Source organism: Dioscorea cayenensis, chromosome 22, assembly GCF_009730915.1.
Source record: "Dioscorea cayenensis subsp. rotundata cultivar TDr96_F1 chromosome 22, TDr96_F1_v2_PseudoChromosome.rev07_lg8_w22 25.fasta, whole genome shotgun sequence".
Classification (NCBI taxonomy): domain Eukaryota; kingdom Viridiplantae; phylum Streptophyta; class Magnoliopsida; order Dioscoreales; family Dioscoreaceae; genus Dioscorea; species Dioscorea cayenensis.
The window spans coordinates 348330-374856 of record NC_052492.1 but is presented as its reverse complement, the minus strand read 5'-3'; the positions used below and the strand labels follow the sequence as shown (position 1 = coordinate 374856).

The window sequence follows — 26527 nt, the reverse complement described above, 5'->3', positions numbered from 1 at the left end:
AAATTTTCTAGTGAGCTCAGACATGACTTATCCTATAGTTCACTTATTGGTGATAGACCTCCCTGTAATTTTTTCTAAGAGGAACTCCTCTTACAGTTGGTTTATGTTAGATCTTTTATCAACTTGAATGCTTGCTTAGCATTTTATCACCTTCTGATGGTCATTACATTGTATCATCTTGCCAAATTCTGTTAATATAACTCATATCTGATTGCTTTTCTTGTGAGACCCTAGATATTCTATATCTGAACAATCAGCGCCTCAAGGCTGTAGATGAACTGGATGCAATTCGAAGAGAAAAACATCTATTATTTAAGAAGTTAGAACAATTGGAGGCCGAAAAGAAGGCAGATGTTTGTCAAAGGTGAACATCTGGCTGACTTTAGTTTCTTTCTTTCTTCTTTTGTCGAGACTGCATACACACCATTTTTTATTTGTCGCCAATAACTTTGAACTTTTTAATCTCCTTCGAGAGCAAATGTTTGTCCAACTGTCAATGAGTGAAGTTTTTGTAACATTTTCCCATGTCAAACCAAGATATATATATATATATATTTCAATGGTGAAATTCATAATGCATTTTTGCCCTCAGGTCCAGGCACTTTATGGGAGTTGTTCTTGCGCATAGACACAATGGTCCTTTCTGGTATGATTAACTCAGAGGAAGCAACTCACCTTAGAAAAGTGATTGTGAACAGTCAGATCTCCATACATGATGCATTTCATGAGATACAGCACAAAAAAGACATTGAACTGCTGTCTGAACTTCATCATTTTTCAGAAAAAATAACTAGGTACATCAAATATCTCTGTACTTGCTCAAGCCATTTATATGCTTTTGAAACTTTTGATTGGTTATAAACTCAAGACCATCACAGTGCATTTTAGTTTTTTGCTAGCAACATAGATCTTCTTCACATGGATACATTCAAGTTTGAAATATATAACCCATGCAATTTCTGTCATCAATGCTGCAACTTGGAGGTTTTGTTCAATGCATCATCTCAAGAACTATAATTATGAATTGCAGAAAAGGTATGCATATTGTGCATATTTGTTGTGAAATGGAGCCAATTGCCTCAGTTGGATCCTTGGCAACATATGTCACTGGATTGTCGTGTGCATTGCAAAGAAAAGGTTATTTGGTGGAAGTCATTTTGCCCAAGTATGCATCTCTGCCTTGCTATAAAATTTCAATTTCAAAATCATGTGTTTTTTTTTATTAAAATCGGATGTTATTTCAAATTCATGATTACCCTTACAAATGGATTAACTAAGCCAGATTGTGAAAATGGAAATTTGTGAATCTCTTTTACAGGTCATATTTGGATTTATTTGGTTGAACTAATTCTCATGGCATGAACAAGATTTCCTAGTACCTAACCTCGTGCCTGAGTGGAGATAAAATCAGCCATTTCTTTCATCACTTAACCATATGGTGAGAAGAGTATTGGCCTTTGTTCCTTGGTGATTAAAGGAGCATAAATCTTATCTATCTCTGGCCTGATTTTTCTCCTTTTTTCCCCCCGAGGATAAAACTATGGCTTGAAATTAAAACCATAAGAAATAAGCCTTCCACAGTGGTTTTTTACCCTTTCTTAAGTGCGACTTTAAACTTGATGGCATTGAACTTCCATTAATAGAATTAATGTCAGATGGAAACTTTGAGCTTTGGCTTAAATGGAAACCACTTGATGCCAGGTATACAGTAGCAGACAATGGTGCTCTTCAAGAATTCCGCAAAACAGAATTCGAGTTCAATTCTTATTTTGGAGGCTGCTGGCATAAAAACAGAGTATGGACAGGGTGAGATGCTAATATGTTGGTTTATTTAGTTTATTTATTTATTTAGCATAAGTTTTCAGTCATTTTCTGATGGCTTTATTTTTTTTGGCTAGTTCTCAAACCAGATTGTTATGATGAAGAACCTTCGTAGTCTCAATTTAACTATCTACATCTTTATTTTACATTGTTGTTTTGCTGACTAGTCATCTTTGTCTGACCCAGTGTTCTCTATGGTATTGGAGTTACATTAGTGGAGCCTTTAAACTATGCAACATTTTTCAACCGCAATAACATATATGGCTATCCTGATGACTTTGAACGGTAAGTGTTCTTGTTTTGAAATTTCCGTCTGGCATTCTCCATAGACTTCCAGGTCTTGGATTGCTACTGACAAATACAGATGGCAGATTTTGACTGCCACCCTGAAATTTGTTGAATTCATGAATCCATGAATCCATTGGTTGGAATTGTGACCTCTTTTTTCCTTGATGAATCCATGATTGAAATTCATATATGTGATGTTTCTTAAAGTTCACAAGCATTAAAGCTTATTGCTAAGCACAAAAATGTGCTTTTGTATCTTCCTTTAACTGCCTCCATTATGTGGACTGAGCCCTTCTCAATTTTAAATTGGCAATGTTCTAAACCGACTAATCACTAGAAGCCATTTAGTGTGGCACTGTGGCTAATGTTGAAGCGCTTGCTTCTACTTCCTTGTTGAAACTTGTAATGGTTATACAATTTTCTTGATTATAGTTACGGTAGAATAGACGGTTCTCTTGTTTGGGAACATATATATTAGATGGTTTTGCATATGTTCTTCACCTCCATCCTCGCTTTTCCATTCTACCAGATTCACATACTTCTCCCGTGCTTCTATGGATTATTTGGTAAAAACTGGTAAGCAGCCAGATGTGTTGCATATACACAATTGGGAAACTGCTATTATTGGTCCACTTTTTTGGGATATATTTGTTCATCAGGTTGGTATCAAACGCAATCACTTCTACATTCCTTTTATGTAATCCAGGCATTGACGGTTCAAACTGAACAAGGCAACCAGTAAAATTATTTTGTGCTCCAATATGCCAAAATATCGGCGAAATTACTGTCTCAAAACTTACCCCCTTTTTTTTTTTTTTAAGGGACTTGCTGGCACTCGGGTCCTGTGCACTTGTCATGATTTAACATCTCAAGTGAGTGCAGTGTGTTGGAGTATGAAAATAAAATTTGTTTGTCACCATGTTAATGCATAGCATTACAGGCAAAGATTTGAAGAGGAGCTCTTTTAGAAAATATTAAGAGGTGGTTTGTTGCCTACATGCGTTGTTTTTGAGATTACTAAATTATAATCCAAGTTATGTTATTAATCTTAAATCACCATGTATGTGATATAACAAACATCCTTATAATATTTTCTAAGAGGAGTTGCCAGTGTACTTGGCTGTTTAATTGAAATTATGTTAACTATTATGCTAACAAGAAGCTCTCTTCTGATGACATCTTTTGTGTTTCAGTGTCTGGAGCAGCCAGAAAAGCTTGCACTCTCTGGACTTAATCCTTCTCAACTTCACCGTCCTGATCGTATGCAAGATAATGACAAGGCAGATCTTATCAATGTTTTAAAGGTCAATCATCTATTTTTATGATTTGAGGTGCACATACTGATATTTGCTTTATGAAATAATTTATGTCTTTGGAGGAGAAATATATGGACCTGGCATATTGTTTTTGCACTTAGTGAGATTTTAGTATGGTACATCACTATGAAGTCCAAACATCTGTTGGGAAAGACAGAGTAGCCCGCTAATGGGGTTGAGTTGCTCGTCTATTTTATTTTATGTTTATTTTTGTTTGTGTATAAGTTCGTGTCTACCTGTAAATGTTTAAACCACAACCACAGAAGATGCAAATAAAATGCATGCAAATAAATGGATAAGTTTAGGTAGCAGAATGTCTACTTCGTCGATGAGATTATTTGCATGCCAATATGCAGTTCTTTTTGAAAAAAATTGGATAAACCACAATATACATCCTTTCATGCCTTAAATATTTTGTTTAGTTTTTTTTTTTTAAATTTACACATACAATTTTTTTTTTAGTGACTACACCTTGTCTTTGCTTTTTCAGGCGACAAAAAAGTCTTCTTCCCTTTTAATAAAGCACAGTTTATTTTCATTTCATCCATTTATGTTAAATAAAAAAAATCTTCTCTACCATAACAATTCCTTCATTTTATCTGTCCACAGGGCGGAATTGTATACTCTAACAAAGTAGTTCTTATGCCATCATTCCTCTCAAAGGACAAGATTTTCCATAGTCTAAGCCATGGGTTGGAACCTACACTAGCCATTCATAAGTAGGTCATTTCTCTGATGATCCTATGTTTTAATCTTCGAGATTTAGTCTTCACATGTAACACATAATTTTGGGTTAGTATAATTTGGGAACTATCATTTTCTTAGTTATGGATTTAAGACTTACCTTTCACAGGGAAAAAATGTTGATTGCACCTTACGGATATGATAGTGCAGTATGGGATCCTTCCTTGGACAAATTTCTTCCTGCAAAGTATTCAGCAGATACTATTGAAGGAAAAGCCACTTGTAAAGATGCACTTAAACATCATCTTGGTTTCCAGCAACCGTCCTCTGCAGTAGTATGTGATGACTAAACTTGTCTGATTATATATTCTGTGAAGAATTTAAAGAATGCCAAGCTTGTGTCTTCTTCTTTATAGTTTTTGATAAATCATTAAATCTCATATTCAAGGTTCAAATCAATGGTATATTAATGTAATTCAAAAATCATATGTTAATCTCTGCAATTATTTTGGTAAAACCAGATTTATCATCTTTAGAGTTTATAGTGAGATTTGATTATTGGGGTCTATACCTCACTCTTATTAAGACAAATGTAAGCTTTCATATCTATATTTTCTCTACTGGTTCTGGTGTTTCATCACGTATTACAAAGATGCAAATTTTCTGTGTCAGGTTGGGTGCATCTACTCAGGATCTTCAGATTTTGACCTGCTAAGTCTAAAACTAGCAATTATGCATTGCTTGCGAAGGTCTTGTCAGGTTGCTAGTCTGTTTTGTTGTCTTGTTGTGGTTCTTGTCTTTTGATTGCTGATCTAATAGTTAATGTCCGCTTATATTCAGTGTGTTCTCTTGGGGCCTAAATTACCAGCTCTCAACACCATTTTGCAAGCTTTTCAAGATGAATCAATGGTAATACTGGAACTCTCGTGTTATTGCTTTATTTATTTGTCGTCGGTCCTCTCTTTCAGTTAGCTTGACAAGGTATTATTGGAGGACTTAGTTGGTCTTTGTCAGCCACTTTGGTTTCTTAAAATTGTTATATTTATCTGATGATGGGCACGTTTTTGTTCACAGGATGAAGATGTAAAATTCATAGCAGACTATGATGAATCTTTATTGCACTTAGTTCTTGCAGGCACGGATATCATGCTATGCTGCACATTTCATGATCCTGTGCTACAGATACCGGTATGGTAGCATGTTACAGTCATCATCGATATTTTATTTTGTCTGACTATATGCAATTGAATTGATCATGAAACAAATACAGCATTTTGCTATATTAAATCTTGAGCCTTCCAACGTAGGCAACTTCACTCATCATAATTAATAGTAATGCACCACATTGGCCTAATAATTATTTTATTTAGAGATGTATTGAACCATCAATCTTTTGCATGAGCCAGTGAAGTATAATTATGTCCTTTTCTCCATCCTATTTGAGTACTGACGTAAAAGTTCAACAGCTCAAGGCAGTGAAGTATGGATCTGCTCCCATACTAATGGACTCAGGAATTGATGAATTAAGGTTTGTTATCATCAAGAACTCAAGAGTTTAGTCAGGAGAATCTGAAGGCTCATCTTTTCAATTTATGTTGTTGTTTAAACAGGAAGTCTGAATGGCATGAAGTTGGATACGGATCCAGAGATGACAGGTTTAGTTAATGCTTTCAAATACAGTATGTTTAAAGGTTCAACTTAACCGGGCAAACTGTAAAAGAGTTTCCTTTGCAGGCCTTCTGGGTTGCATGAGTTTGCAAGTGCATCATTTTCACAGTACATCCTTTCCACTTATGCAAATATGACACTAAGCCAAGCCCTTGATGAAATCGTAAGAGTTCATTTGACCTTTATTTCCTTTTAAACTTTCTACTAATCAACCGAAAGAAACATGTGTTCTTTATCCAAGCCATTGAGTGAAAGCCAGGTCAAGAGGCTGATTATAAATTTGCAATCCAATTGAATGAGAAATTTGACCGCTACTTGTAATTAATTTGATCCATAAATGTTGTTTGCTCTGCAGCTGAACGAGCCGTCAAAGTGGAGTAGGAGGATCAGGGAAGGTATGTCCAGAGATTTTTCATGGGATGCTGAGTGTTGTGACATTCATTGTGCAGCTTACACATCCATAAAGAACTTATGAGATGCAGTGCTTCTGCTAGCTGTCCTCTCCTCTCATCTGTTTGGAGATACAGTTGGTGTGTAATTATGTAAATATTATCCTTTGTTGTTTATAATTTGTTCACAATGATAAAAATCTCACAGACAAATTTGAGAGTAAAGAAAAAAATAAATCCTTAAACAAATTCACTATTTCAGATCATAAAATAATTTTAAAAAAAATATTTATTTGACCAATGTACTTTTATGCCAATGTAGTTTTATGGGATTAGATGAATCCACAATTTGGGTCTCTAATAATGGCCCAAGGACAATACACAACCTGTTCTGTAAGCTCGACCGGCAAAAGCATGTAATTCTTACTCCAGACGGACTGACAACCATCACGGGCTTGGATCTGGGCATTGTGCTCGGCCTTCCAAAAAATGTCTCCGGAGCTACCTGCTCCCTCTTTGCAGGTAGCTTGAGATTAAAAAGAACAACCTTTTCATTTATATATAAAACTAAATTAAACTTGGGTATTAATGACACAAAAGTCCCAAAATTATTATTACTAATCATCAAACACTTATTTCAAACACCCCTTCACAAAACAATTTCCATGTTATCAATCAACCTAACTTTTCCGAACCATGCTGCAATACACATCACAACAGGGCTTTCAATCTTTTCCACAGGTTTTAAACTTTCCTGCTCTACTATCTGCACAAAAAGACATAAATACGTTAAGATGATGCTTTCCACAGCTAATAAGCTTTACGCCACCAACAACAACTATGAAAAACAAAAAGATTATTCTTTCGGATCAATAGAGTATTAGCATGTAATCTTGATTACATATATTCCATAAACTTGTCTCTGTGAATTAAAATGAGCCAATGATCAACACAGCTTTCTTTACCTCAACGTAATCTATCCTCCCACCAGCTTCTGTAATCTTTCCAACCACTGAACTTTTCAATTCTTTGCAGTTAATTTGCCCACCCTGTGCCTCTGATTTTGTTTGGAACAGAGATTTACTGATGGAGAGGGCCTATATGAATAAGAGAATTTATATTATACACAAAAAATAAATAAACCATCAACCCAATTGTCTATAAACCGGAAATCTTTAAAAACCACCTATAATCTTTTATGAGGATGTACATTTTTTTTTTTCAAAGATAAAATGGGTAAACAACAATTTGAAAGTCAAAAATGAGTACAGATGAAAAAAATGATATGGACATACACTTTGTTGAAACAAGCAAAAGGCACATCAAGTCGATTCATAAAGTGTGACATGTGGTGATTTATGTATTCAATCAGTGGATAAATGGTTTGTTCAAATAAAAATATATACACATGGATGGGGAACAGGAAATCATAAGTCTATTTACAGAAGAGAAACTAGAATATCCCAATTTTTGGACATCTAAATAGAACAAAAGAAAACATTTTCAATAAACAAGTGGGGTAACCAAATGCCTTGAAGCAAACATTAAGTATTATATTACATTTTACCATGTTGGAAAAATAAGGCATTGGTTACAGCATAAATAATTCATTTTTCTAAACAAAAGAATGAAAATCTATTGATTTGTTGTCTAGCTAAAATGAACATGTAACAATAACAAAATCGCTCACTTCCTTTTATCTTAATGCATGTGGTTTATTCACCTTTTAAAAAAAAAAAAAAAACAAGATCGCTCACGTGCTCATGTTCTGCAAATCATATAACAATGAATGATCATCATAACAGTAACATTTGATAGCATAATAAACCCTTGCAGTTGCATCATGCATGGCGTGGTTCAATATAACAATAATTGTCAAACAGACATTATATATTAATGGGATGAATATCTCACAGTGAAGTAGTAAAAGAGATACCTTTTACCCTTTCTTCAGGTGAGAGGTGCACATTGCGCGAGCTCATGGCCAAACCATCAGCCTCTCTTATAATTTCAGAACCAATAATTTTAACTCCAAAGTCAAGATCACGAACCTGTCGAAATTCATCGAAAATGATTGTATGTTTATATATCAGAAACAAGTAAAAATAAAAAAATTTAGAAAATCTAAAGAAGAAGAAGAAGAAGAAGAAGAAGAAGAAGAAGAAGAAGAGACATATATGTACCATTCTAGAAATAATACGCCATTGCTGGTAATCCTTTTTCCCAAAGACTGCAACATCAGGCTCCACAATATTAAAGAGCTTTGCAACAATAGTAGCAACTCCTCTAAAGAAAACAGGCCTGCTCTTCCCGCATAGTCCCTGTTCCAATCTCCCAACCCTAATCCACGTCTCGTGCCCACACCCATCATCATCATCATCATCATCCAAGCAAGAAATGCCGGCCGTACCATCATTGGGAGGTCTTGCTATTGCTGATGGCTCTGCAGCGTGGTGGCGGTGCTGGTAGTCATAGAGATTGGAGGGACAGAAGACGGCATCTACAATACCGGATCGGGAGAGCTTTAGGAGATCACCAGGGAAATCAGAGGGATAGGTGGAGAGATCCTCAGAGGGTGAGAACTGGCCCGGATTGACGTAGATGGAGACGACGATGAGGTCGGCATAGGCCTTGGCATGGTGGATGAGTGAGAGATGACCCTCGTGGAGGAATCCCATGGTGGGGACGAAGGCGATGTTCCTGCCTGCCCTCCGATGCTTCCTGGACCACGATCTCATTGCCGAAGCCTCACGGATCACCTCTATCTCCATCTCCATCTCCATCTCCATGTTCTTCTCCATCTCCATCACGCTGCTGCTGCTGCAATGGCTCGCTGGGCTTTCGGATCCGATATGGCTTTGCGACCCGCTATGATATCGGATTCGGATCAACACTTTCTCCGCCGCTTATATTATATATATATATATATAAAAGCAAAGAGAAAGAAGAAAAGTAACGTAAATGGGAAGGAGAGGCTTATAATATACAAAATTATTAAAGTGTGATTTCTATGATTTAATAATTAAAAAAGAAGAAGAAGAAGAAGAAGAATAAGAAGAAGTAGAGAATTCAAAGAATGAGACTGCGAGGCGGCGGCAAATACAGACCAGACAAAGTTGTGTGTGTGGTGGGCCTGAAAAGCCACATGAACATGAAGAAGATCACATATTATCCCGAGGCGCAATCTAACGGTGAGACTTTTTAATGTTATTTATTTATTTATTTTTACTGAAAGGATATCTGCGCAGCGTTTGAAACATAGTCACGAAGTTATCTATTAAAAAATTGGATGTACGACTTTGAATACAATTAATTTAATATGACGATATATATATATATATATATATATTTATATATAGTTTTATCGTTTTTCTCTATTTCAATAATATTGTTTTAATGTAACAATATTTTAATTGAAGGATAATATAATTTCAAATATTGATCATATTATGAATAAAGAATTAAAAAAAAATTAACTGAGATGAGGGTTTTGGGAAATATTTGTATTTTTTTGAGGGGGTTGTCGGGATTGGGACGTGATCTTATGTTCTTATATTCTGGGAATCAGACGATCAGCTCGGAAATATTTAATAATATTTTTAAAAAAATCATATATTTTATTTGATAGTGACATTATAAATTTATGATTGATCATTAATGACATATTTTAATATTAATAAATTTATTTAGTTATCTGGAACATTCTCTGAACTTGTTATTACGTTATATGGTCGCCATTGTCTAAATTCTTGAAGCATACTCTACTCTTTCTGTTCTGCCTCACTTAATTATTCCTTATACCTATTCCTTACAAAAGTACTCCATTACTTGGACACAAGCAAACAGCTTGACTTGATTTTTATCTATTTTATGGTATTATTTTTCATATAAAAGATTATAGTATGTTTATTTGTGTTATGAACTAGTATTTTGGTGGACACTTTGACAGTAATCTTTATCAAATGTCTGCTAGATCCATCATTTGGTCAGAGGGTACATCCAAAACTTCTAATAAAACATTAACTATACACAAGTGATTTCTCAGACTCAAGTAAATACAAAAACACACACACATATTGACATATATATGTGGCTTTAAGTTTGATTAGACTGACAAAGACAGTTAGTAAGCAATAAAGAAAAAAGGGCAGCGAAATGTCTGTGCACAATCTAAGCCTACGCTAGCGTAATACAGCAGGCATATAGATAAAGATCTCATGCATACACAAAGCAACCTGATAACATTTGTTAGAGCAGAAGAGAGCCTCTCTTATGCTTTCTTTTCCATGTTTGTTGTCATGCTGCCTGCTTCATCCATTCTCTCTCCAGCAGTATTCCCTTCTGGTTGAGAATCAGCTTCTTTCTCTTCTGATGTACAACCTTCCGGCTGACTGCAAGGAGTGCCAGAATCATCTGGGTTGTGCTCATCTGCCTGTGTAGAAGCAAAATCACGCTCCTCACACTTGGCAAGGACCTGCTGGAGCTCGTCATGCAGAGAAAGGGCTTCAATCAGCAATGGTTCATCATCAACTGTTGTTTCTATAATTCTCTGTAACATTGGCTGTGCATCTTTGCATTTCTCCCGTATTGTCAGCGTTAGTTCATCCTGCACCTATGACAGACTGAATGTTACCGAATCATATGCTGAAAGCCAGCAACACAATCACTGCTGCACTACATAATACATGAGAAAATGAGCAGACGAATTTTGAGCATCTTTTATAGTGTGAATTTGAAGGTGAACCTGTCCAAGGACAATAGTACTTCCTTGACAATATAAGCTCACACCATTGCTATAATATATATGCTCCTGAGATTCTAATACATTGCAGAAGTGAAAGTATAACAGTAAAAGTACCTTGATGTGTTTCTGTTGTGGTACAGAGTTCAGGATGGAGGCAAGAATATCAATGCTGTTGCGAGTTACAACAAGAATTTCCTTCTTCTCCTCCACAGGAAGTCCCTCACTTTCATAGAAAGCCTCATTTGAATCAAAGTCATGCTCATCTATGTTTGAATAGGGATACCTTTGAGGAATAGCCAGTTCTCCACGCTCATCAGTGCCATGAGTGAAAGGAGAGTTCCCGTCATCATGTAAAGCATCAGGTATCTGCCTTGAATTTAAACTCTGCATTCAAGAAACTCACCAGCTCAGGATAATTCTGGCACAATTTACATCAAGGAAGGAAATTCATGAAAGACAATCAACTGAACTAACCAAATAATTCTGGCACAATTTACATCAAGGAAGGAAATTCATGAAAGACAATCAACTGAACTAACCAAATAAGTCTGTCTAAAAACAGGTAGGTAGGCGAGATCCACAGACTTGCCCCATGCCTCAATCAGTTGGAAAGCTATCCTACGGTTTTCTTGATGGGTCTGTGGATTATCAATCATCAACACCATTTCATCCAAAAGCTTCTCAGATGCCACCTCAGAGAACACTTTGTCACAATTCACAGCACATGTCTCCAACAGTTCAAGACTCAGCCTTTGGCTCTTCACATTTTTGCCAGCAATTTTCTTTTTTATTGCCCTGACAACTTCAGAACCATTGAATTCATCGCTGTTAAGTAAATTGCATATCTTCAAATTAAGACCCCAGTTTGGCTCTTCCAAGTTCTCAGATGTAGCTTCATCCACCATCTTCGCCTCATGCGACTGTCCCTGAAGAATCTCCTTCATTTTCCCACTAACTTTTCTACCCATTTCAGCACCCCCGACCTTCAATCGCTCACCCCCAATCTTCAAACGCTCCCCCAAGCCAGATAGCTTCAGCTTGTCCATTTTTAGGAATGACGACAAATTACTCGACCCCAAAACAGAAACTTGCAAATCAATTACTATACTTACTCCACAAACTCTGGCTTGTCCTTTATCCTACTTGGACACCTTTGGTTTTTAACAATCTATACATATCATGCAAAGAAAAATGTCAAGACTACCAGAATGTACAACCTTGAAAACATCAAACATTCAGATATACATATGAATTTAAAATCAAACTTGAACATTCTCATACATCAAAAAACTAAGAATCAAGAAATTTAAAGAGAAAGAGCATTTGATGTTGTTATTCTATTCTAAAGCTTGAAAACGTGCTCACGCGCGAGCACAAACACACACAAGTAAAAAACACAACTAGTTCGTTTGAAACAACAAATTGTCAATCTATTTGGCAGTCAAATTAAGATCAGACTTTTCTCCCAATTTTTCTTCACCGGAAAAGAAGAAGAATAAGACAACTACTTTTCATGTGGTAAGAAACTACTTAATTTCACAAATTTCAGGGCTGAAAAAGAACACAATAAAAACCACCATCATCCATCACAGCACAAAAGCCCTAATCTCGGCAGAATACACACGATTGATTAATTAACGACAAAAATTGTTATAAAACTGAAAAGAGAAAGTGATGCTTCAGAGTATACCCAGGGATGAGATGAGAAGAGGGTGGGAAAGCACGCACCTTTCGGGGAGATTGAGCAAGAAGGGCGCGATCTGAACCTAAAGAGCAAGAGTTTCGACAAGTATAGACTATAGAGAGTCATTTTCTCTAAACGAAAAAGGGAAAGGTGTCAACTTTCAGATCATGACACGTGGAGCAAAAAATGGATGATGTCCATTAGATATTTTTCTTATATATATATATATAACGGTATGTGATAGTGTCAAAAGGGAACAAAGTCGCGCCCGAATCCGATATCACTGGATGTCAAAACGGATCCGAAATTGAGCGAGAATGAAAAGTTCCAACTCTTGAACTCCTCCATGGTTCGATCCCTGCAACATCTGCGGCGGCTAGAACCTCACCAGCGGATGAAAACTGCCATGAAAGTTGATTGAGGGAGGGAGATATCATATTTGTTGTTATCTATATTTAATAAAATAGTTATTATGTCATAGCTTCGTTACATTTTTTTTATCCATCTCCCTTGTAATATACAACATAAAAATTGTTTTTCTTTTTAATATAAATATGATGAGTTATAATTTTAATTGTTATTGTGACATTGTTCTATATATATATCATAGGTATACACACGGACGGATCATTCAATCCACATTTTTATTTTATGGCATAGAGTTTTAATAGTAAATTTATATTATAATTAGAAAATTGTTATTATTATTAATAGACCATGATTTTTTTAACATAAAAAAAGTTGAATAAATCAACCATGATTTTTTATATATTTATTTTATTAAAGTGAGTGTTTACATTAAAATTTCTTTGGTAAATTAAAAAAAATAAAATAAATTGATGATTTGATTTTTTTTACTTTGATTAGTAAATGCAGGACTCGCGAGATTCACGTGCCTTGCCTTGTAGTTGTGGATAAAGAAGAACACGGCGGAGAAGCAGGAAAAGGGAAATGGCCACCAGCGCCGTAGCATCTCCCTTTCCCTCCCTTCGCTCGCGCTATTCCCATCTTTCTCGCCTCCTATCGAAGCCTCCATCAACAATCAATGGCTGGGAGGATCAGGAAGTCCATGCCAATCCCCGTTAAAGCCAAACAAACTGCTCAAAAGAACGCCCTTCAGTATCGAAAGCTCGGCGATTCCGACCTCCAAATCAGCGAAATCACCCTCGGAACAGTACAAAAATTATCCTCTTCTTTACATTTAATTTAACTTTTTTTTTCGATTCTTCACGTCCTGCAAATTGATTAGGTTTTGGCATAAATCTCAGATGACGTTTGGTGAGCAGAACACGGAGAAGGAGGCACATGATATGCTCAACTACTCCTTTGAGCAAGGCATCAACACTATTGATACTGCTGAGGCAGTGAGTTCTCTACATTCTCTCCAATGTGATAATTGTTTGTTTTTCTTGTTTTTAGACTCATTTAGTGTTTGTTCATGCACGAAACATGTTATTAGAAATGCTTGCTTTTATTTTGAGTAAGATCACCAAGTTTCTTTTAATCCTTTCTTTTTTTAGTATCCAATCCCTATGAAGAAAGAGACACAAGGAAGGACTGATCTTTATATAGGCAGCTGGATCAAGTCTAGACCCCGTGAAAAGGTGCTACTTTTTCTTGGATTTTAATGTTAATTATTTGATCACCATCACCTTCAGTGACAGTGAATTCTTGCAATAATTTTTTTTTTTTTTAAAAGATAAAAACTGATCTTGTTTTAGGTGATTTTGGCAACAAAAGTTTGTGGTTATTCGGAGCGGTCAAGTTACATTCGTGACAATGCAAAGGTTTTGCGGGTTGATGCTGCTAACATAAAAGAGAGTGTAGAGAAGAGCCTTAAGCGCCTCAATACAGATTACATTGACTTGCTGCAAATACACTGGTTAATCTTTTGCTGATGATTGTGTGTATTGCTATCAATATTTACATGTTGTTTATTTGGTTTTTAGTTTGATGACTACATCATATGTGGGATTTGATTTCAACTGTTGTCTTTTACATGATTTATATTAATCTAAGAAATTGCTTCTTTTTTTTTTTCAGGCCAGATCGTTATGTACCAGTGTTTGGTGAATTTAGCTATGATCCATCAAAGTGGAGACCAAGTATACCGATTTCGGAACAACTTAAGGCTTTTCAGGATCTCATTGACGAGGGAAAGGTAATGCTTATCTTATCGAGATTTCACATTCTAACAATGATAAGAAACATGTATCCTCTGGTACATATCTCCTATTTTGTTGTATTTAATGCTCCGTGATAACCTACTATTATTCAAAAAAAAAAAAAAATCTCCATGATAAAACTATCAACTTTTATCCAACTACCATATATCCCTTAGATTATAAATGCTTGAGAGAGACACTTTTGATATATATGGTCTCAATTCTTCCCTTGATTCCAGATTCGATATATTGGAGTTTCAAATGAAACTTCTTATGGAGTAATGGAGTTTGTACATGCTGCAAAGGTCGAAGGTCTTCCAAAGATTGTCAGTATACAAAATAGCTACAGTTTGCTCATTAGGTGCAGATTTGAAAGTAAGCCATTTTATATTAACACTCTGGTGCCCTTTGTCATCAGATTTAATAGTGTTCTGTGTTCCAAGCTCCTACTATGCCAACTGCAGTGATTTGGTTTTTTTATTCCTCTGCATCAGTTTCTTTTATATATTAAAGTCAGCATAAATTAATGTTGGTTCAGATAGAAGTAAATAATTCTTGATGTCTTGTTAAATTCTGTTAGTTCAGCAAGTCCAGCTAATCGAGGATCTTAAATGTTTAATTCATTTTTTGCACCATTTGTGATGAATTATATATAAAAAAAGAATAGAGGTACGTACTTATATAAAAGTCATCCTAATTCTATCTTATTGCAGTTGATCTTGTTGAAGTATGCCACCCCAACAACTGCAACATTGGGTTGCTTGCATATTCCCCATTGGGTGGTGGAAGTCTCAGTGGAAAGTATCTAGACATCAACTCTGAAGCCGCAAAAAAGGGAAGGCTCAACCTCTTCCCTGGTTACATGGAAAGATACAACAAATCTATAGCAAAGGTTTGACCCTCTCTGATTCAAATTGGTCACACAGGACTAGTATCTTATTCAATGCCCATAGAAATACGAAATAAGATTGAAATGCTGATGCATAACCACGCATGCCTCCTTGTTTAATTGTTGGATTTACTGTATCATAAGCAAAGCAATCATGTGTGTCATCAATAATAATTATTTTATGACAATAGTATTTATCTCGTATTTTAGGAAGTTACGAAGCTATATATAGAGCTGGCTAAAAAACATGGATTGACCCCTGTCCAACTTGCTCTGGGATTCACACGAGACCGTTCGTTTGTAACTAGTTCCATCATTGGAGCAACCTCCGTGGATCAGCTAAAGGAGGACATTGACACCTTCACTGCAACCACAAGGCCATTGCCACCTGAAGTAGCAACTGGGCATCGAAGATATCTTCAAGAGACACAAGGATCCAGCCATTATTTGATTCTATCAAGCCAATTTCTTTGTGACTTGTTTTTGTTTCAATGAACCACCAATTTGAATTGTGTTTTGCCGGCCCCTTCATTGTTACTAAGCTGAGCAATTATATATGAACTTAGACTATATAATATATACTTTCAGCCGTTGTTCAAACTCATCTGCGGAATTATATATATATATATATATATTTTTGTGTTCTTTTACGATTTTGTGGCAAGAACACAGGAGAACTTTGTGATGAAATGAGGAGTACAATTTCTTTTCATTTCTTTTATATTTTTTATATAAAAAAATAAACATAAATAATTACCTACTAGAGTTATGGACCATTCATGGTTCAATGCTATGAAATATAAATCTTTTTTATTAAACAATAATATATCTGAATTCGATTATTTATCGTTTGATAAAAGGAAAGCACTTAACAAGCAAATGAATTTTTGAGTCGATAAAATTGTTTATTCACTATACATTGGAATTTTTAAGGGTTAATCAATCTACAGAATCAGTATATCACTGTATTTGTCTGTCTCTTCACAAGTTTCTTGTCGGATGGCGCAAAAAAAAAAAAAAGAAAAAAAAAACTCTAGTATCAACTAAAATTTTAAAAATCAAAAAACAACAAAGCGTCATCGAGGATATCACGATTCTGATTTTGGAGTGAAGAACGGGAGGTATTTCTACATAAGCTACTCGAGAAAAGTGAATTATAATATGAGAAATTCGAACCCGAGATCTCTCAATCACAAACACGAATAATTATCAGTAGATTAGCCAACGATTCCTAAGCCGGATTTTTTGAGCCATTGAAACTGGAACTGAGTTGAAATCTGGCATGTACAAGCTCAAGCAGCGGAACTCGAGTTGGGCTCACAGCTCGTCAATAGAGTTGGTATGGGTTGTGACTCGGCAAAATCCTGGTCCCTGTGAACCAAAAAAACATGGCGGAATGACACTGGACCCATTTCCAAATCGGTTAAGCATATATCATATCATATAGCTTGTCGCAAATAAAAATCCCACCTTGCCTGCTCTGCGTTTCCGAGGCGAGCGAAACCCTCGAGCGCCACTGGAACTCATCTCCAATGTCCGGCACTCTCCATCTCGTCTCCGGCAACGTCTCAGGTATTGAGGATCACCCTTATTTAGGGATTCCATTCCTTCATCTCTCAGCTCCTATATTTGTCTCCTTTGGCGTTTTGATGGCCTCGCTTGATTTTATCCCCCTTTTTTTTTTAAATGTCTTTTTAGATGTTTTCTTTCAATTTTTGCTCCGCTGATGTTGTATTTTAGGTAATATAAACTGTGAATATGTATTTATAATTATATATATGAGTGTGTGCGCTTTTCGTTGCAAGTGGATAGGATTTTTTTCCCTCTGCTTCTTAGGTTCAGGAATGGATTGATGTTTTTGCTGATTTGTTTTGTTTTGTTTTGTTCTTGTTTTTCCCTTCTAATTCATGAGATAATATAGAAATACTTGATGTGAGTTTCACTTTTTATTGAAAAATATATATTTTATATACCTTTTGAACTGGCTTTATCTTCAGTTTTCCATTGCCCAGTGCTCTCTTCTGCTGCTCCATAAGCCCGTATTTGCATCCTACGACATATCAGTTTTTTTGGTGTATTCTTAGTTGGTCATGATTTCACCAGCGAGTGGTTTGAACTCTTGACTATGTTATATCAAATCTTGGAACTGATTCTGTTGGTGTCTTTCTCTCTTTTTTATGTCTCTGACTTGATTCTGATCAAGTATATAGTTCTGAACTGTCTGAATTTATTTTTTTATCTGTTCCCCGTCATCCTTGCAATTTTTGGTTTGAGAACATATCTATATTATCGACTTCCTTTTGTTTTAACTAGATTATTATACATGTAGCAATGTGTTTAATGCTAAGGAGCCTTTAAAGAGATTAAAACGGCAAGCGTATTTCACCTGGCCAAGTGATTGGGTGATACAGGTGGTTGAATGCTATTTTAATATTTTGTTTGTTAGAAATTTATATTGACTGTCTTTTTTCACTTTACCTTGTAGCATATGTGTTTTTGAAGTTGCTTTTTAATTTCACAATATAGTTTCTCCACCAGAGGGCTTCTTCTGATTCAATGAGAAATTTTTACTTTCATGAGTGTAAATAATTCAAAATACAATCTTTTGGAACAAGAACCATTATCCCTTTTCGCTTGCATGAACACAGACCAAGCTAATTAGCTTGAATTAGTCAGACTTCTGCTTTCTCTTGAAGCATATATTGTATAAACTCTATCAGTGTGATCAGCAAGTTTTATTTCATTTTCATCTCAATATATCCAAATCTATAAGATATTAAAAGCATGCTAGCACAAGGAGATCAGTATTACTCTTCTGGCTTTTTTCTATTGGCCTGTGATCAGTTTCTGTTAGACTGAAAAGAAGATTGTGGTGGAAATTACTGTTATTAGTTTTTTTGGAATACCAACTTTTCTGCAATCATCAAACACACACAAGAAATAGAGAGATTGACCGTTCTTTGTTTATTTATTTATTTTATGGCCAGGTTATGTGATCTATGATGGCAAATGTATTCCTTGCCCAGGGGCATCTGCAAGAGCAGCTCCACCTCTTTATTCTTCTCCTGGATTAGGCAGACTCTTTCACAGTGTTAATGTCATTTCAAAAAAGTTTCCTGCTTATGGTGCGAGGAGGCCATTTTTAGCATGTCGAGCAAGTTCCAACAGCCAAAGAAGGAACCCGGATTTCTCAAGGCAAAACAAAGGCATCTCTAAAGGCAGGGGGAGGCAATTCCATGGTCAAGACAATTCTCAGAATGCTGAAGATGGTGATGTACTGTCCTCCAAAAATGGGCCACTATTTTCTCTTTCTGGCAACCAAAGGTATCAAGCTACTGCTACTCCAGGTAAAAGGGAGAGGGAGATTGTTGAGCTCTTCAGAAAAGTCCAAGCGCAGTTACGTGAACGAGCAGCCATCAAGGAAGAGAAGAGAATTGATGCTACGCAGCAAGGTCAAAGTGAGAGAGGGACTGTAGATTCGCTTCTCAAGTTATTGAGGAAACACTCAGTTGATCAGGACAGAAAGACTTCTGAAGAAGATGATGATAATGACCTGCTAGACAGAAGCAATCCATTTGAGGATGAGCGAGTCCCAAACTTCTTTGATTCTAATAATATCAACGGAGAAGTTAATGCGCCAGAACCTGCTCCAAACCGCAGGCCAACTTCAAATTTCAAGCGGAGATCTCCTGTTCCAAGGGTGAAATTTCAACCAGTATTTGCAGCAGATGAAGATGAAAATGCTATTTCCCTGTTGAATATTCAGGGAAAGAAAGGATCTAGTATTGATGTGCCTAATAGATCTGGTACAACTGATCAAATTGTGGATTCGGTTTCTTATGTAGAGCCCAATGGAGTATCTTTAGATGTTCCATCATATTCTTCCGAGTATGATGAAACTTCTTTAGAGTTTACTGAAGTAAGCTACAGAACCAAGGGGGCGTGGACATGCAAAGTCTCGAGGCATCAAAGGTTCTTCAAAGATGAAGAAGAGAAGTTCTGGAACAGCTGATCAAGAAGTTTTGGATTCAGTTTCATTCACTGAGCCGGAGCCGGAGCCGGAGCCGGAGCCAGAGCCAGAGCCAGAGCCAGACGAATTATCATTTAGATGTGCCATCCTATTCTTCTGATGCCCATGAAATCCTGGAAGAAGTTGCAAAATCATCAGTTTTAGAGCCTACTGACTTGAGCTCCTTGAAACTCTCAGAACTGAGGGACATTGCAAAATCTCGCAGTATTAAAGGTTATTCAAAGCTGAAGAAAAGTGATCTTGTTGAACTTTTAAGTGGAGATGATGTCTGATAATTTGGTGTTTAGGCATTGATAATGTTTAATTCACGCATCGGCTCCACTGTTTATTTTCATTCCATCATCTATATTTCTTTCTAGTTAGTTTTCATTTTTATCTTTATTTTTGGCAGTTTTGGTACCAGAGGGACTAACAATGGAAAGAAATCCGTCTTTTGTTTGTTATTACGTTTGTCTGACATTTTAAACGTTGCTTGTCTCGGTTGGTTTAGTTTCTTTCTATTCTATAGCATCTATCAAGAAATTTCAGTGTCTCTGGGTTTGCAATCAAGTGGGTCAACGTTCCTTAACCTTTAAGAAACAAGTCAACTATAATAGTTTTCAAAAATAAGCAATGATATTTAAAAAAAGCGAACCAATTGTATTCCGGTCTTGCGAAGCGGAAGAGGTCCGTATTTTATTTTAAGAGGAATTTGTAAGTAGGTATTACCGTATTAGATAATCTATTTTTGTTTCTAAACCAATTATTTATGACTTCTAATTATATATTTTTTATTTTAAGAAAATAAATCTAATATAAGTCTGAAGTAAATATTAATTTTTATTTTTCCATTCAAAAAGAGTTATTGAGATATTATTTCAATATTTTTAATAAAGTAAATATCACTTTAATATAACTAATAAAGTTGTATAATGAGGCATATCTATGCCCTGTATTAATTTATTTGTTATTTCCAAAGTCTTTTGATTTCAAAGGAGTAATAGTTTAAAAAAATTATATATATATATATATGTCTTTGTGTACGTATAATTAGATATAGATAATTGGAAGGAACGCCCGTTCCGTTTCATTGGGCTCAAAATTACCGCAAAAATATCATTTCTAGGGTTTCTCAATGGGTGCTGAGCAATCGAAGGAGGAGCTTGTCTATCAGCAAGTCAATTACGGGAACGTCGAAGGGATCAAAGACCTCCGCCGGAAGGGCGCCGGGCTTGAGGTTATTCGTCATTGCTTTCATCTCTGTTGATTTTTTTTTAATCGTGAATTCGGATGAATGATTGAAAAAATAGTGCCTTTTCTTTGTTTTGATTCATGGTTGAATTTATTGCAGTATGTTGACAATGAAGGGAAGACGCCTTTAATTCTGGCATGCTTGAGAGCTGATCTTTTACACGTCGCTGAAACTTTGATTCAATTGGGTGCCAATGTTAATGCTTACCGCCCGGGTAATCCATCTTAGCGAAAATTTCAGTTTTTGTTGTTGTTGTTGTTGTTGTTGTTGTTGCTGTTGTGACGGTGTGATGGATTAATTATTGAATTTCTATGAATGTGAAGATGTGTTTGATCTCTGGAGTTGGTCTCTGTTGTAATGTTTAATGGTTCGTTTTGCCATGCAGGGAGTCATGCTGGAACTCCGTTGCATCATGCTGCAAAAAGAGGCCTTGATCAAACTGTTGCTCTCCTTCTTTCTCATGGAGGTGTGGTTGAATTTTCTTTAATTTCGATTGTGAACTGAGAGTGTGTTGAATTTGACATGCTTGTTAGTTTGATTTTTATCTCAGCAAACCCTCTAGTGATGAATGATGACTGTGAGACTGCCCTTGATCTGGCAAGAGCAAAGGGCCATGTCCATGTGGTTCGCATGATAGAGGTAGTCTGCTTTTGTATTGATAAATATCTCTATTGTTCTGTTCTTCCTATGTTATTCTGTTATCTCAGAGCATTTGTTCAATAACCCATGTGTTTAGAACTATATCTGCCTTTTCTCTGGCTGGCTGCGGGAGCTTTATGGGCCAAGTTTTTTAGAGGCATTTGCTCCTCAATGGGTGTCAAGGAAAATGTATGTACTTTACCTGTCATTATTTATTTGAATTCTTGTTCATGTTATTCTGCATTCATTCTCTTCACCGCTTAGTTTAAGCTTTTTCTGCATTAACAGATCCATTTTAATAATTTTAATGCTTAGTTTAGTCATCCATGACTTGAGATTTAATAATATGCTGTAATTCTTTTTCTTAACACAGATGGGCTGTGGTCTTACCTTGTGATTCACGCAACTTGATGAATCCTAGCAAGTTTGATCTTGCTATTTATCCTGACTTGCAGGTTTAGTACAGAAGCTTTATTTCAGACTGTCTTCATTTTTAAATGCCAAATTATAAATGGAATCAAAACTTGACTCTTCCACTTGATTATCCTGACTTTCAGGTTTAGTACAGAAGCTTTGCAGGTTAATGCCTAATTATATGATCAATAAATGCCATGTACTTTTTTGATTTAGTTAAATGGAATCAAAACATGACTCGTCCACTTAGGTAGTGTTTGGATAGTGGGATATAATATTCCATGGATGGGGGATATCCATGGATGAAATATCCATGGATGGGAATATCCATGTTTAAGTGTTTGGTTGGAGGGATTTAATAGTAAGGATAAAGATTGTTTGGTGTTTGGTTAGAGGGATAAGGATATGTAAATATTTGGATATTCATTTTTAAGTATGTATTTGATTTAAATAACGGATATTAATAGATAAATTTTTTATTTATTTAGCATGAAATATTTTTAATGGATTATTAATTAATAACATAATAAACGGAAACTATTATGAAAAACTAGAAACTGCAGCGAATAATCGGAAATTATTATGAATAACCAAAAGGTTAAAAACTAAGAATGTAATTTCAAATTATCATTAAAATATATTTTTAAATTGTTTAATTTATTTTAATTAATGGATGATATTTTTAATTTATTTAAATTTAAATATTTTAGGAAGTATTTAAATAACAGATAATTAATAAAAATATATTTTATTTATTTAGTTTAAATTATTTTAATGAATTATTAATGGATAACATATTTATTTATTATTTAACTTAATTTTTTAGTTGAAGTTAATTAGTTTAAAATATTTAGAGAGATGGAAATGGATGAGAGAAGGAGAGAAAGAAAGGGATGAGATGGTGGGATGAGTGGCATCCCACCAAATTGGTGGGATGCCACTCATCCCATTTTCAGGGATGGGGGACATCCCCATCCAGTCCCATCCCGAAAACCAAACACCCGGATGGGGCTATAGCCCTGGATATCCCATCCCTGTCCTGGGATATCCAGGGCACCAAACACTACCTTAAACAAACAGAAAAGGCTATGTGTGTGTATATATATATTGATTCATTTACTTAAAACACTGGCCTCAGTACCTTGAAATTAGAAAATAATCACATATATCACTTGGCATCCCTCTCAGCGGATGATAAGTTTGGCAATGAATTGTTGGTGCTTGCATTTTCTTTTGCTAAGATATATTTCTACAAACAGGCTGCCCAACCACGGACTCGTGTTGCTCTTTGGAAAGCTCAGATTGAAGAACCCAAGTTCAATCAGGCAGATCCCGCGTTACTTATTGTAGATAAGGCCACAAGTATGTCTCTGATGTGTTCTTGGATGCTTGGTATTTATTTATTTGATCTTATGCTTTAACAGAGATACAACAAAGGGAAGGGTTAGTTTACATAAATCCTTTTTGGCATAACATATTCTTTTGTTGTTGAACATAATTGTATGAACCCCACGATAGTAAACATTGGGAATCAGGCATGAACCAAACTAAACGCTGCGGGTCATAATTTGGTTCCTCTGATGAGTTATCTCCATAGGATATAGCATGGCTACTGTAACCTATTGCAAAAGGGTGAAAATGATTATCTTTAACTGAAATAGGGTGATTTGAAATGGTTTTTGCCTGTGACTAGTTGCTGATAGCTTTTGCTTATCCGTACAGAATCACGATTCAAGTTCTTGGCGGCACTGGAAGGTGACAAGCAACAGCTGCAAAGGTTTTACGATGCCTGCAAAGGAATCCGCTCGGTAATTATTGTCGTACCATTAACCTGCAAAGCTTTTGATACTCATATAACATCTCCATTGCTGATTCTTTGACTCGGATTTATTGATCTTATATTTTACTGATCGTGCACATGAAACCTGTCTGTTATTTATTTTTTGGTGAATGGAAGCCCTTGTTCTTGGCTTTTTTGACTCCATAGTTTAAACTTGGATGGGTACCCAGATCTCTCTTGGGTCTGCCACTGCATTGCAACTTAGAAGATTAGTTCAGGAATTAGTAGCTGTGTACTTCATATTGGGTTGACGTATTTGTCATAAGTTTCAAGCTACCATGATGCTTTCATATTAATGTTGCACAATTTTATTTCATGTGCTTAAGAAAAGCCTTCTTCTGCAGCACATTGGCAATCCATCTACACCAGCTGGTTTACCTGTGACCAATCAATTGCAGTCAAATCCCCAAGCTTCAACAGCTCCTGCGGCTGCGGGTGCACCTATTCCAGGCGAAGATGTGGAACTAGCCATGGCTATAAATGCCTCTATTCAGTCAGCTATAGCAGAGGGAATCCCACCACTCACTGATGTCCAACCAAACACCAATAGCACCAACACTAATGGTTGGGGAAATCCATCTAGTAATGCTTCTTACAATGGATGGGGTATGCCAGATGCAACTCCGTCATCCAAGAATGCTCAAACACAGGCAGTAGAGACACCTGCTTCCAGTTCATATAATGGGTGGGCTGCTGCTCCTCAGAGTCAGATGAACAATCCACCAAATACTCAATCCATGACGGAGGCTCCTCCAGTGCCATCTGCTACTCCGTCTGCTACTCCGTCTGCACCACCAGTACCAGATGATGAATTTTATAATGGCCCAATTCAGTATCCTTCAATAGATACTACTCCTGTTAATCTGACTGTGCCACCTCTAGATATTCAAAGTGGAAAACAAGGAGCCAAGGACTCTTCCTCAGGAAATGACGACTCCTCAGGTTCATGTGTTATATGTCTGGATGCTCCAGTGGAGGGCGCATGCATTCCCTGTGGCCACATGGCTGGGTGCATGTCTTGTTTGAAGGAAATCAAAGCTAAGAAATGGGGATGTCCTGTTTGTCGCGCTAAGATTGATCAAGTCATAAGGCTGTACGCAGTTTGAGCAGAGCTAGAAGATAAAAAAAAAAAAAAAGATTGATTGTTGTTAATCACCCAGCTGTGTCTATAATACATATTCTGGATTGCATTGGAGTGGCCTTACCTGTATATGATTTTCTGTAACTTGAAGAACCTGTTTATGCATCATATTATGTGCTGTGTCATGTGTGCAAGAAAAATGGCAATTATTTCTCAATAAGAGTAATATGATTTTTGCTGTCATTGGTCTGTTTGTTTAGTGTTGTGCCGAGACTTATACTGAACATTCATTTTGATTCACAGAAACTATAGCAAATCAAGTCCTTATCTGGGCTTACTTTCAGCTCCATTTGTTGCTTGCTCTATTTGGGCCTCAACATCAATGATGAACGTACCTATACATGAGTCATATAAAATAATGTATTTTTTTTTTCCTCACAAATACTCCAAACATAGATAATAAAAAATAAGAAAGATGAAAAACGCAATAATGACATATTAATTGAATAAAATAAATAAACGTAATAATGGGATGGCAATGGAATGACATAAAGAAATAAATAAATAAATACTCACGCCCCACATAGCGCTCTGTTGTGATAGTGAGCTATATAAATTCTTTAGAATTAAAATAACTTCTGACATGATGAAGTCCTTGTTCGTCCTAAAAGATGACTTACATTAAGTGCTAAATACAAGAATTCATCAGTACCAAGAAGCTATGGTATCAATCCTAGACCAGTGAATGGTAAATGGTGGGGGGAGGAGGAGGGGTTGATGTCTGGTTATCCTCCCAAAACCTGTTGACCAATCAATCCTAGCAGCAGCAGAAGCAGAAGCAGAAGCAGAAGCAGAAGCAGTAGCCGAGTGATAAACATTAAACCTGATGAACAAAGAGCAAAAGCAAAGGACAAAGTGGGGAGTCAGTCCCAAAGCACCAAATTGAGTTATCAACCTATCATCACTAGTGAAAGTAAACATAACACATGGGTCTAACCCTGTTTGCTACTATATCTTAAAACCATAGGACACTTCCAGCCTTAACATAGGCATGCCTTAGACCCTCTGTTACTCTCCATGTGGATTCCCTTCTTGATTAGACCTCTCTCTCTCTCTCTCTCTCTCTCTCTCTCTCACTTTCAAAATAAAACTCTCTTCCATGATCCATCCTTCACTAGTCATGTGATATAAAAGAATATCACATATGCCCTCCTAAATTTAGTTTCTTCTTCATATCAATATATGTCTTCATATATATATATAACCCTGAAATGAAGAATTGAAATGTTTCAAGTTAATCCACATGGATAATTTCTCCTCCTTTTATTATGAAATGAAAAGGGATTTGAGTTGAGCCATGGATGAGTAATAGAACTAGAACTAGATGGAGTTCCTTCTTGTTCTTCATGAGTCCCTACAGTAGTAGTAGTAGTAGTAAGTGAGTGGAAGTGGGGCCCATGGAATAAGGGTCCAAAAGAAGAGTCCGGCCCCTACCAGCCCCCCCATGCCTGCCAGATGATACTAGTGATTTCCCATAAAAACCCCCAGTTCAACCAGCTCCCCTCCCTCACCGCCCAACAAATATTCTACACTAACAAAAATAGTAAACAATAGGATCAACAGTACGTACGGCGGGTCAAACGA

At 36.2% G+C, this 26527-nt stretch overlaps 6 protein-coding genes across 10 annotated transcripts; 4 read left to right on the top strand and 2 right to left on the bottom strand.

Moving 5' to 3' along the window:
- Positions 1-234: 234 nt before the first annotated feature.
- On the top strand, positions 235-6272 carry LOC120252716 (probable starch synthase 4, chloroplastic/amyloplastic). Of its 3 annotated transcripts, XM_039260835.1 has the most exons (17): positions 235-364; positions 593-794; positions 1031-1165; positions 1702-1806; positions 2008-2106; positions 2639-2768; positions 2931-2981; positions 3303-3413; positions 4035-4144; positions 4279-4444; positions 4782-4868; positions 4950-5018; positions 5184-5297; positions 5576-5637; positions 5720-5764; positions 5844-5940; positions 6133-6272. In XM_039260835.1, the coding sequence occupies exons 1-17, from the start codon at positions 352-354 to the stop codon at positions 6250-6252; spliced, it is 1716 nt and encodes a 571-aa protein (XP_039116769.1). In that variant the 5' UTR covers positions 235-351; the 3' UTR covers positions 6253-6272. The 3 variants fall into 3 exon arrangements, with proteins under 3 accessions (XP_039116769.1, XP_039116771.1, XP_039116770.1); XM_039260837.1 differs by lacking the exon at positions 1031-1165; XM_039260836.1 differs by lacking the exon at positions 2008-2106.
- Positions 6273-6426: 154 nt separating this feature from the next.
- Positions 6427-9168, bottom strand: LOC120252718 (pantoate--beta-alanine ligase). Its single transcript, XM_039260838.1, has 4 exons — positions 8350-9168; positions 8106-8217; positions 7132-7265; positions 6427-6932 (listed from the first exon to the last, which is right to left on the bottom strand). Exons 1-4 carry the CDS (start codon positions 8971-8973, stop codon positions 6816-6818), a joined length of 987 nt encoding a protein of 328 aa, XP_039116772.1. The 5' UTR covers positions 8974-9168; the 3' UTR covers positions 6427-6815.
- A 992-nt stretch (positions 9169-10160) lies between these two features.
- Positions 10161-12758, bottom strand: LOC120252760 (TOM1-like protein 2). Of its 3 annotated transcripts, none has more exons than XM_039260908.1 (4): positions 12639-12758; positions 11450-12078; positions 11025-11294; positions 10161-10778 (listed from the first exon to the last, which is right to left on the bottom strand). In XM_039260908.1, the coding sequence occupies exons 2-4, from the start codon at positions 11954-11956 to the stop codon at positions 10437-10439; spliced, it is 1119 nt and encodes a 372-aa protein (XP_039116842.1). In that variant the 5' UTR covers positions 11957-12078; positions 12639-12758; the 3' UTR covers positions 10161-10436. The 3 variants fall into 3 exon arrangements, with proteins under 3 accessions (XP_039116842.1, XP_039116844.1, XP_039116843.1); XM_039260910.1 differs by having other exon boundaries at positions 10161-10772; XM_039260909.1 differs by having other exon boundaries at positions 12601-12705.
- Positions 12759-13491: 733 nt separating this feature from the next.
- Positions 13492-16252, top strand: LOC120252695 (protein tas-like). Its single transcript, XM_039260813.1, is given in 9 exon segments — positions 13492-13768; positions 13863-13958; positions 14115-14198; positions 14316-14476; positions 14638-14755; positions 14999-15134; positions 15473-15651; positions 15859-16050; positions 16052-16252. Coding segments are annotated over 9 exon segments (1143 nt in total). The 5' UTR covers positions 13492-13639; the 3' UTR covers positions 16100-16252.
- An 849-nt stretch (positions 16253-17101) lies between these two features.
- LOC120252762 (SAP-like protein BP-73) lies at positions 17102-20135 on the top strand. The gene is given in 3 exon segments (XM_039260913.1): positions 17102-17220; positions 18636-19633; positions 19636-20135. Coding segments are annotated over 3 exon segments (1353 nt in total). The 5' UTR covers positions 17102-17180; the 3' UTR covers positions 19951-20135.
- Positions 20136-20711: 576 nt separating this feature from the next.
- On the top strand, positions 20712-25126 carry LOC120252751 (probable E3 ubiquitin-protein ligase XBOS34). Its single transcript, XM_039260893.1, has 9 exons — positions 20712-20894; positions 21009-21123; positions 21295-21375; positions 21460-21548; positions 21646-21737; positions 21922-22003; positions 23222-23324; positions 23685-23770; positions 24147-25126. Exons 1-9 carry the CDS (start codon positions 20793-20795, stop codon positions 24906-24908), a joined length of 1512 nt encoding a protein of 503 aa, XP_039116827.1. The 5' UTR covers positions 20712-20792; the 3' UTR covers positions 24909-25126.
- The last annotated feature ends 1401 nt before the right edge of the window (positions 25127-26527 follow it).

What these genes read in the sequence shown, in the direction of transcription:
- LOC120252716 (XM_039260835.1), top strand. An exon ending in AAAAACAGAGTATGGACAGG is followed by an intron (nt 1,807 to 2,007) that starts GTGAGATGCTAA and finishes TGTCTGACCCAG; the next exon opens with TGTTCTCTATGGTATTGGAG. An exon ending in CTTTTCAAGATGAATCAATG is followed by an intron (nt 5,019 to 5,183) that starts GTAATACTGGAA and finishes TTTTGTTCACAG; the next exon opens with GATGAAGATGTAAAATTCAT.
- LOC120252718 (XM_039260838.1), bottom strand. Translation starts at nt 8,973, where the DNA reads ATGGAGATGGAGAAGAACATGGAGATGGAGATGGAGATGGAGATAGAG. An exon ending in CTCACCTGAAGAAAGGGTAA is followed by an intron (nt 7,266 to 8,105) that starts AAGGTATCTCTT and finishes TCTTATTCATAT; the next exon opens with AGGCCCTCTCCATCAGTAAA. An exon ending in GGAGGATAGATTACGTTGAG is followed by an intron (nt 6,933 to 7,131) that starts GTAAAGAAAGCT and finishes CTTTTTGTGCAG; the next exon opens with ATAGTAGAGCAGGAAAGTTT.
- LOC120252760 (XM_039260908.1), bottom strand. Translation starts at nt 11,956, where the DNA reads ATGGACAAGCTGAAGCTATCTGGCTTGGGGGAGCGTTTGAAGATTGGG. An exon ending in TTTTTAGACAGACTTATTTG is followed by an intron (nt 11,295 to 11,449) that starts GTTAGTTCAGTT and finishes TCTTGAATGCAG; the next exon opens with AGTTTAAATTCAAGGCAGAT. An exon ending in CACAACAGAAACACATCAAG is followed by an intron (nt 10,779 to 11,024) that starts GTACTTTTACTG and finishes AGTCTGTCATAG; the next exon opens with GTGCAGGATGAACTAACGCT.
- LOC120252751 (XM_039260893.1), top strand. Translation starts at nt 20,793, where the DNA reads ATGGGTGCTGAGCAATCGAAGGAGGAGCTTGTCTATCAGCAAGTCAAT. An exon ending in GGAAGGGCGCCGGGCTTGAG is followed by an intron (nt 20,895 to 21,008) that starts GTTATTCGTCAT and finishes AATTTATTGCAG; the next exon opens with TATGTTGACAATGAAGGGAA. An exon ending in TGTTAATGCTTACCGCCCGG is followed by an intron (nt 21,124 to 21,294) that starts GTAATCCATCTT and finishes TTTGCCATGCAG; the next exon opens with GGAGTCATGCTGGAACTCCG.